General features: G+C 40.9%; 1 protein-coding gene across 6 annotated transcripts in view; it reads left to right on the top strand.

Moving 5' to 3' along the window:
* Positions 1-2798: 2798 nt before the first annotated feature.
* Positions 2799-9880, top strand: part of tjp1b (tight junction protein 1b) — a 54341-nt gene continuing 47259 nt past the window's right edge. For 4 of the 6 annotated variants that reach the window (XM_018666309.2, XM_051073289.1, XM_051073288.1 and 1 more), the window contains exons 1-2: positions 2799-3342; positions 7906-7956. In XM_018666309.2, coding sequence (XP_018521825.1) covers positions 3191-3342; positions 7906-7956 — 203 coding nt within the window. In that variant the 5' untranslated portion in view covers positions 2799-3190. The remainder of the gene's footprint in view (positions 3343-7905; positions 7957-9880) is intronic. The other 2 variants (XM_051073291.1, XM_051073287.1) reach the window with 1 other exon arrangement.

The following is a 9880-nucleotide window of genomic DNA, read 5'->3' as shown; positions in this document are numbered from 1 at the left end:
GTCTGATTTTTCCTAATTAATGAACCAGATAATCTCTTTATCATATAATGCTTATATCAGCTATTTTGCTTTTGTATTGCTCATAACGGATAAGAACCTCAGTTTCCATTCATCAGGCCTCCTCAGGCTGCCGAACTGCGTTGTTTAAGTCTGTCTGGTCGAGCGGGAGTGAGAAGTGCACTTCAGTACTAAGGTGAGAAGGTGGCTCTCTCCGCTAAGACTTCAAAGTCTAGACTAATAGACTTACTCTGAAGCTTAGAACAGCACCAGTGTGTCAGTCTATTGACTGAAAAACAACCCACGCCAGCCTCGGTTTGCTGCTAATGACAGGTGGTGTGGGCACAGTCCACTGAGGCAGAGCTGCTGTGTACTGTGCCTCCATGAATTTAGCAAACACTAGGTCAGAGTATAATCTGTAGCCAAACTGAGAAACATATTTTCTGTGTCAAGCATCAAAATGTGACTTTAATTTTAAATTTAACTGATGAAAATGTTTTCTCAAGATAAATTACTATTTTGCTCTTTCTGATAAAGGAAGAAATATGCTCAGCATCACCAATAAAACTTAATGCAAACAATACTTAACTCATATTTTAGACCCAACACCACCCAAGCTCTCTAAGTGAAAGAAAAGCTGGATATGTAATAGATCTGTTTAGACAGCTGGGTGCGAATAGTGCTCATGTACAAAATGGGCAAGAACTTTATGTTTGTAACAAGTAGGAGAGGCTCAAAACTCAAGGGGTTCATAATCCTGTCATGCAAGTATAATAAGTCCAATATCAATGTAATAAATCTATCAAAAGAAGTTCAGTAAAAATAAGCACAAGAGGTGTCTCCAGTGAAAATGTCTAATAAAATTTGTTCAGCAAAATAAGTCCATTAAATTGTCCAATAGCTGGTGCTCATATCCTGGTGTGAGGGAGATGGGGGATTGGGTTAAGGTGAAGATCAGGAACAGGTGATTTTGACATTATTTATTTATAAATTTTTATGTTGCAATGAGATGCTTTCTCAGTCTATCAAGTGTCAGTTTTTTTTCCAACTTGGACCAAATAGTGTATCCCTGAATATGCTGCCTTTCTCTGTCGAGTTTGCACACATATACAGATGACTCAGAATCAGGAGTGGATATGAGTGTGAATGATAATCTGTCTGTACTGTATGTATCAGCCCTGTGACAGACTGCCAGCTTTTGTGTACCCCTGCTGCTCATTCAATGAAACTTGAGATAGGTTCCAGTCCCCTGTGACCATGCACAGGATAAACATCATTCATCATTCACCAGAGTCACTAACACTGAATATTGTATTTGTGATGAATGATTTAAACCCTTCTCTCAATTGTATTATTCCTTAAATATATTTTGCATAGACCACTGGCTCAGTTCAAGGAGAGTCCCTGACTGGCTCCCCCATCCTTTTATTTGTGCATGAGATTTAAGTTAAACTGTTTCCCATTAACCAGCTGCCATTTTATGTGACACATAAAGGTTAACTATCTCTGAGTGCAGGTGTTCTGACTACTTTGATTTTATATCAGTGAGAAATACTGTAACATGAGCAGCAAGAATCCATGACATTAGGGTTGTCGTGCTCATTTAAAGGAGAACTAACTAAGTCAGACATTTAAGGTTGAAGGTAATCCCAGAGGCCAATAAAAGCTCCTCAGTTAGCTGCTACAGTCACAGTACTTTCTCTTTACATTCACTTTACACTGGCAATGAGTAGACAGTCTCTGTACAGTAAGAGCTTCACGGTTCATTGACCTTGGAAGAAGCACATTGACAGAAAATTTTGCTCTTGGTCTGTTTACTAGAAATCCTCAGGGGAAGGCCATGAGATGCAACTGAAAGCTCCTGAACATTTCTAGTAGGTCAAGCTTTCAGGTGCATCTTACTGCCTTCCTTGGCAGAAGGGCTTTTTTCTCAGAAGACATGTAAAGACATACAGTTATTTTCCAGCAGACATATTGACGCGTCACGGTTGAAAAAGCACAGGTGTTAACATTAACAGTGACTGTCATACTCATCTGTCCGAGTCATGACAGTGTGACAGTCAAGCAGGTTGCCATCCAAATTTAGCACAAACTTTAACCAAATTTTCAGAAAATCACCCAAAAAAAGCTAATTAATGTGCATTTTGATCAGATAATTTTATGCAAATACCAGGAGTTATTTATTAAGATAAACTGTTGGCGGCATTAATTTTTCAGTGAACGTGTAGGTCACAACTTTTCCACCTCACCCAAGTGTAAAAAAAAGGTCTCAAATCCATCCAGTTTTTTATGCACAAAATGAAAATATGCTTTAAAACAGGTGGATGGAAATGCAGCCAGTGTGCACAACACCAGGACCCTGAGACAGAAGCAGCTGAATAGAATCCAACCATCATTAATTTAATATTTACTCTTGTGCTTCCCCTCCTGTGACATGTCAAAATGGCTGTTGTTAGAACAGGAAGTACCCTCCAGTACTCCCACCCACCTCCAAAAAAAGGAGAGGTAGGGGTTGGGGGACTAGTATGCTTTGAGGCTTTCAGGGGGGGCTCAGAATTTTTAGTTACGCCCCTGGAAGTCATTCACTCGGCACTCGGCATTCACTCGGCTTTCTGAATAAGCCACCCTTTAACAAGTAATTACAGACAAAGTTGAGACTTCCTAAACAGATGTTACTGAGCATCTCCAAATGAATCGGTCCCTTGCTTCCCCCCATTCCTCCTCCTCCTCCCCTCTCCCCTCCTCCTCCTCCTCCTACTCCCTCTTCCCCCGCGCCTCTCCCTCCTCCCCTTCCTCCCAGTCGCTCCCCTCTGACTACACTGTACACACACTCTCTCCCCTACCTCACACACACGGACGCCTGGACGCTGCAGCGTTTTTAAGAGAGTGTTTCCAGCCCTGGATAGGAGGGAGGAGGCAGGAGGGAAGGAGATAATGTCCAAACCCTGACCGTATTTTAAAAAGAAAGAAAATACTGTCAAAAAAAAACCAAATCGAATGGATCGGCGATCTGTTTGCGAGCGCTAAAACACGGTCAGAGTGTCATTGCAGACATGGGTCGCAGCGGTACGGCACCTTTCGCTCAGCTCCTTGGGGAGTGTTTTCACTGTCAGTCCTTCAGCGCTGGAAATGGCGTTGTGATGCTGAGCATGGAAGACGCAGCGGAGGCGGATGCCAGGGAATAAAGAAATATATGATCACCTGTGCTTTTCTTTGGGTTGGATTTTTAGTAGCGGTGGACAGTACCATGGTGAATTACCAGAAATACATTACTGTTATGCAGCTGGCTCTGGGGGTGACCGCCTCCAACAAAGAACATTGTCTTCCACCCAGGAAGCGTATGTGGTGAGTATGAATCTTGGTGCGGATGGTGGTGGTGATGATGATGATGATGATGATAATGTGATGCAGGTTGGGAGATGGAAAAAAAGGGGGGGCTGAATTGAGCCGAGCTGTCGCCTCCCACATCTCGTCAAAAGATGAGCGGGTCACGGAGCCACGTACGGTTGCTGCCCGCTCACTCTCCCAAAATGACATAATATTCCTGTCAGCCACTGCAGCCTGTCTGCACCATGTTGCAATCATCACAAAACCCTACTGTGGTTCGATACACAGTAGGTAAGGCAACTATGCTCCGCATGCTGGGAGTTTGTGTGCGTGCGTGCGTGCGTGCGTCCGTGCGTGCGTCCGTGTGGAGTCCAGTGGCTCTAGCTGTGCCCTTCCTCTCCATCAGTTTGTAAAGTTGAATGCGTAGGATGATGTCATAGCCTCATCATTGTTTCTTTGCCTCCAACTTCATGTGCTTCAGTGTATCTGGCCTCCACTGCACTGCTGTTGTCAATGGAAATGTCACCATCAAGCCAAACCATGTAATGAACCATCACCCTACTCCTCCACCTCTTCCTCCTCTTCCTCCTCCTCAACCCCACTCTTATCCACCATTGCTTTGTTGTAACTAATTAATAAAATATAAAGCATGAAACACGGTTCTCTCCTGTTTTTATTTCCTGTGCTGCAGCCAGGCCTCTGCACACCTCTCACACCCACATCTATTAAACATTTTTCCCCCCATACTCTGCTCTCAGCATGTGTGTTTGTGTCTTGTCTATCCACCTGTTCAGTGTCCTCATTACTCCGTGTGCCTGTGTGCTTCAGTATATCGCAGTGACCACCTCTCACTCTCCACCGCTTCCCCTCCTGCGGCCTCGTTCATTTGTTTACTTTACGGCAGTCTTCCTCTCGTTCCTTTTCCTCGCCGTAAGCAGATTGCTGCCTAGGCTGCAACGTGTGAGACATAGTTTCCCTAATTACAGCCGGATTACCATCTTGTTTGAAAGCAAAGACGGTTAATTAGGAGTCAATAGGCTCAATGGCACTCTGATAGCGAGTGTTCCACACAAACTCAAAATACATTGCACGGTGTGGATCATTTACCCACATAATGCAGCTAACACTGGCATGGCTCTGGTGTGTGAGGCTTAACCATTATCATCACCTCTTTAAAAGCCAGCTTCAATCATTTCCTAAACCATTTCTGTCACCAAAGCAAGGACAAAACACTGATGCTGAAAATCCCTGCGCGTCATATTGTCTTGAGAAAGATTATCATGAACAAAGGACCACAACCTGAATGTTAGAGCACGTGAAATCACAGTCCAAATAGTGTGTGTACAACAGGATGTTTTTAATGGTTTGTAGTTATTAATGTTCCTGAATCTTTCTTCTGTGTCTTGAATTCAAACATTTGCAAAGAACATGACCACCATCCCTTTATAAACGGTGATGTCACCAAAGTCAAAGTGTTGCTGTAACCTCACTGTGGGTCAGAGGCTTATCACATGCAGCTTTTTATCTCCTGGTCTCTTTGGCTAATCATATTCCTTAGTCATCGTCTTATTAGCCTAATTGGACCCCCTGGGAGAAGATAAGGGATTTCACTGAGACAGAGGACTCAGTTCATGTTTCTTCTGTTATTCCAGCTTTCGTATTTACATTTCCATATTTAAGTAGATTTTGGAAAGCGCCTCTCAACTACAGCAGTGCACTGATACAAAAGGCTAAAGTAGTTATGTAACTCTGGTCTGACCTTGTTACACCGAATATTTTTTTTACAGCTTGAGTGAAGAGCAGTTGCTCTTAACTATTGGGAGATGAAGTGAATATGCTAAGCTCTTATACCTCAAATGCTCATTGATAAACCTTTACAAACACTGATCATTTTATAACTGGTATTCTAAACTTTTTATTACTATATGATGTTTAAAGCATCATACCAGGGATTTTGCATGTTACACTCCTTTTACTGCACATTTCCATTTGTTATGTCTGTTACGGCTAACCATTTTGCTAATCGTGTTGTTGTGGTTCATATATTTTAATCTTTTTTTTTTCCAGCTTTCAGCCATTGTTTTCCATTAATTCCCATAATGTAATAACAGTTGAATTTTGCGTTAGTTGTGTGATTCATCACCTGCACGTCAGGTCTGCATTTCATTTTGTCAAAGCCACATTATTGTTACATGGCAGACCTTTCAAAACAATCTCTTTCGAGTTTATTATCACTTAACAATAATTGATCTTTGACAAAAATTAATTGCAGATTTGATAGTCAGTGTGATGAATTACCTGTGTGTGGCAAGTTTCAAGAGTCTTCCAATTTGTATTTGTACTAATTCACTAATTCACCAATTCCATAATTATAATGAATGAAAACGAAAGGTGGGAAACATTCTCTACATCATGCATATATAGACTGGGTTAAAAAAAAACACTAGTGTGGTTTTTTAAGCTTAATAACCAGAGCATTCCCTCTGTAAATGTTGGTAGAATAGCTGCACTTTGTTTTATATTCTATTAACCTGATATAATTTACATAACCTGGTGATACTTAAAAATACATGAAATACAGTATCTGACATTGATGTTCATGGTGAATATTTATCCTCACTGTCCTCCTCATCTTTTTTAGTGTTATTAATATCATCACTAGAAACAGTACTAGTTGTTGTAGAGATAGTAGGTGTAGTAGTAGTACCAGTAGTAGTGGTAGAATCATTAAACTGCCTTCCCTGTGGCTCAAACTGCCCTCAGCAGTTATATCGCTCCTTAACTGTATATTGTACAAGAAAGCGTGACAAAACACACAAAGTGTGTGCAGTACAGATGTGTTTGTTATTCATTTAGGACAAAAGTGTGTCTAATGAATGTGGTATGATGTAACATTATATTTAGTGTGCAGTGTCCTCATTTGTACGCCTTGTGTTTTCAGAAATTTGTGTAAAGAGCTTGTAAAACTGACTGAAATGCAGCCTAATGACAAAAAAAGTACAGCAGCATGTTTTAACACATGAAACATAAATCCTCAATGAATGTTGCATCAATTTTGTTTTCAAACCCAATAACCACACATAAAGCTTCTTAATAAGCATCAAAATAAGGCACAAAAAGATTTTAATAATGATGAATATGTGCTGTAACTGAAGGCCTTGGGTTTTAGTTGTAATTCATGGTCTTACATAACACCTGGTGTTATTATGTTAGGACTTCTCCCTTATCTTCTCTCTGCCAGGATTTTGGAGAGAGACACTCTGAGACGATCGGTTTAACCTTTTTCCACAAATGATATAGATAACTTGATTAAAGTGACCTTTTAGATCAATACTGCTCTATACTCATTAACACTGTATGCCCATAGTCAGATATTTAAGAAATTACTCCTTATACACACCACTGGAGCTGAACCTAGAATTGGAATAAGTAATTTGTTGACTGACATAAAATCAGTCCATGGCATTTATAATATTAGACTAATCATTATCAAATTTGCTCATCACTGCTTCTAAAATGTAAAGATTTGCTGGTTTTCTCTTTTATACAACATGATTGTAAAATGTGTCATTTCAAAAATGATTAATTTGTTTAAAAAAAATCTATTTATCAAGCTATAATGAGAAATAATAATTTGTTACCTCCCATTACGTCATTGTCAGCTCTATATGCCGCTTCATTAAGGATTTTGAAAGGCTCTGTGGATCATATTTTTGCCATTCACAAACATTTAGGATGCAGATGTATGACAGGATGTGACATCACTGAAAAAAAAGACTCCAATGCATTTGTATAAAGAAACAGCTCATATCATGCATGTATCCTGTTTTTAAGGTTGCTTTTTACATAATTGCAGCGTTAATTCTGTCCCATTTCTGGTCAAACGGTCAGAGCTGCTTCCTGTTCTGCTGATCTCACAGCGTGTGGTGGTGAGATTACACACCGCTTTGCCTGAACACTTTCACCATCCACCGAGCAGAGACCGTGTGAGCCATGTGCATCACATTCTCCCAAAATTAGAAGAGGCACAGCTCGGCTTGCCTTTGATAAAGTCTGAATAGCGGCAGCGGCAGCAGTAGCTCTCTAAATTGGGATTAGTCTCTGCAAACAGATGTTCCTCCTTGCCTGCAGTCTTTAAAACCCATTCCCCCCTGCACACAGCCAAAGATTGGCATTAACCTGACTTAATGAACTTTACACTCTGTTGCAAGCCTGCAGGGATAATACAACAAGTCTATTGTGTTTGTTTGTTTTTATGTAATGTTTCCTGTTATTTTTAACTTGCACCTTTTCTCCAAAACAAAAGCAGGCTGATAGTGTGATTACAGCATAGAGATAATTCATTTGGGCTCACCATGTTGTTGAATGAGCTGAGTGTTCTTTTACTGTGTGTGTGTTTTAATGTGTCTGTGGTTGTGTGCGTGTATATGTGTCAGACTCTGGTCAGGATTGCTCTCTTTGTTAAGTGTTATATTAGCACTAGCCAAGATGGGAGGAATGAAGCGTAACATTGCCTATTGACCTGCTGATTAAGCAGTAGCCGTTATTGCTCAAACTAATCGTACCTGATGGCTCCTCCAGGCACACCAAGAGAGAGGGAGCAGAGGGACGGCATGAAGTCCCACACAATGCGTGAGTGTCCGTCGTTCTTTCATTGTAATGGCATCAGGCATCTGCTTGACCTTACCTGTGAACTACATTATCACACTCTGTAGTGGACGGTGAGGGCCAATGGGGGTCTTGATCTTATTCCATTTTCCTTTGAAGTGGATTTTTCTGTCTTTTACGGAGACTAGGAAATGTCCAAGGCCCCAGTACAGTCACCATATGAAGGCCTAGCAGACACTTATTGTATCCTGAACCGTCCACACAGCAAGTACCTGACCTATTCGCTGAAATAAAGCAGAAGAAAATGAAGGATTTGAAGCTTCTGTTTAGCCTTTATTTGCCATCTTCCATCTGTCATCAAAAGAGAAGAAAAAAACATCATACAGTGCACTCTCAGTGATATTATGTGTACAGTATTAGAAGTATCTCAGTTAGAGAGAAGGGACAGTAACTAAAGCTGCAGTTTGACACTTTGGGAAATACATTTATTCTCTTTAAATGAGAAGATTGGAACCACACTCTTGTTTGTACACTAAATAAGAAGCCATAGTCTGCAGCAGCAGCCAGTTAGCTTAGCTTTGCACAAAGACTGGAAACAAGGGGAAACAGCTAACTTGGTTCTGTCAAAACATAACGCAATCTGCTAACCAGCACCACTAAAGCTAATTGATTAACACTTTGTCTTATTTGTTTGACAACGTTGTGTAAAAAAAACAAGTCATAGTTTTGCATGTGGTTATGTGCTGGACTATATCTTGGACGGGTGTAGTGATAATGGTGATGTTAGGACTGCAAGATGTAATCTGGCACATAACCCGTTGTAAAAATGCAGTTTACCTTTTGACAGGACCAGGCTAGCTGCTTCCGTCTGTTTCTGGTCTTAATGCTAAGCTAAGTTGACTAGCTGCAGGCTGTAACGTCATAATTGGCGTACAGACATTAAAGCAGTCTTCTCATATGACTCTCGGCAAGAGAGCTGATAAGCTTGTTTCCCAAGATGTCAAACTGTTCCTTTAAAATGATCCCCTATTCCATGAGCATGTGTCATAAAAAGGACAAAATGTACCCATTACCATGATAAAGTGAAAAGGAGAAGTTAACTTTCAGTGTCACAGTTTTATATATTCTCTCAAACCTAGATGAAACACATTATACCTGCATGTTTTATAGCGAAGAGGAATTCATCACAAAAGCAATGTAAAATCATTCACTGCACGTTATATCTGAGTCGGCACAGTTGCTGGCACCGTGTTACATTCTGCCTTTGTAGCCTGAAGTGCTTTGGCTGAAATCCATTTCAGAATCAACATCCAAGAAATGAGCCTCTGAATGTGCAGGACTGCATCAGGCTCGTGATACAGTCCAAGCAGCTTTTCTCATTAGTCATGTTTGCTGTATTGTTTATGAGAACAATCTGAGGTCGCCTATAATTGACTGCATGTATCGCCGAATGCTTTTACCTTGTATTTGCAGCCAGTAAGCACCTTACTCCGCTTCGGGCAACTATTGAATTAATGCAGAGAGAAAATGGAAGGTGATGCTCGCTTCCTCCCATCTTTGTTCATTCCTTCTCTCATAATTTCCCCTGCTGAGTCTCCAAACCTCAGGAGCTCCTCGGGGCCCGCTGCTGAGCATGCTAATGGATATCTACTGTCTCTGAGCCGCACTGTGTAGACAGGATTTTTCCTCATTGAATATTGTGTTAGGTAAATCCTCATTAAGAGCAACTGTCCTCTCTGACACTGAGAGGGAGGACTGGGGTGGTATAGAGCAAGAGAAGAGAGGAGAAGAGAAGAACAGAGGACACTACACCAGCTGCCTGAACACAGTGCACTAATGGGAAACAGCTTCTTCTCTACTAAATTAAGCAAAAATGAAGTGGGTAACAGCAAAATTCAGTAGCATTAACATTGATAGTCTTAACAAAAAACAGAAAATCTTAACAAAT

The sequence above is a fragment of the Lates calcarifer genome, linkage group LG10 (assembly GCF_001640805.2).
Source record: "Lates calcarifer isolate ASB-BC8 linkage group LG10, TLL_Latcal_v3, whole genome shotgun sequence".
Lineage (NCBI taxonomy): Eukaryota > Metazoa > Chordata > Actinopteri > Centropomidae > Lates > Lates calcarifer.
Note: the sequence above shows the minus strand (reverse complement) of the source record. Positions and strands in the feature narration are given on the sequence as shown.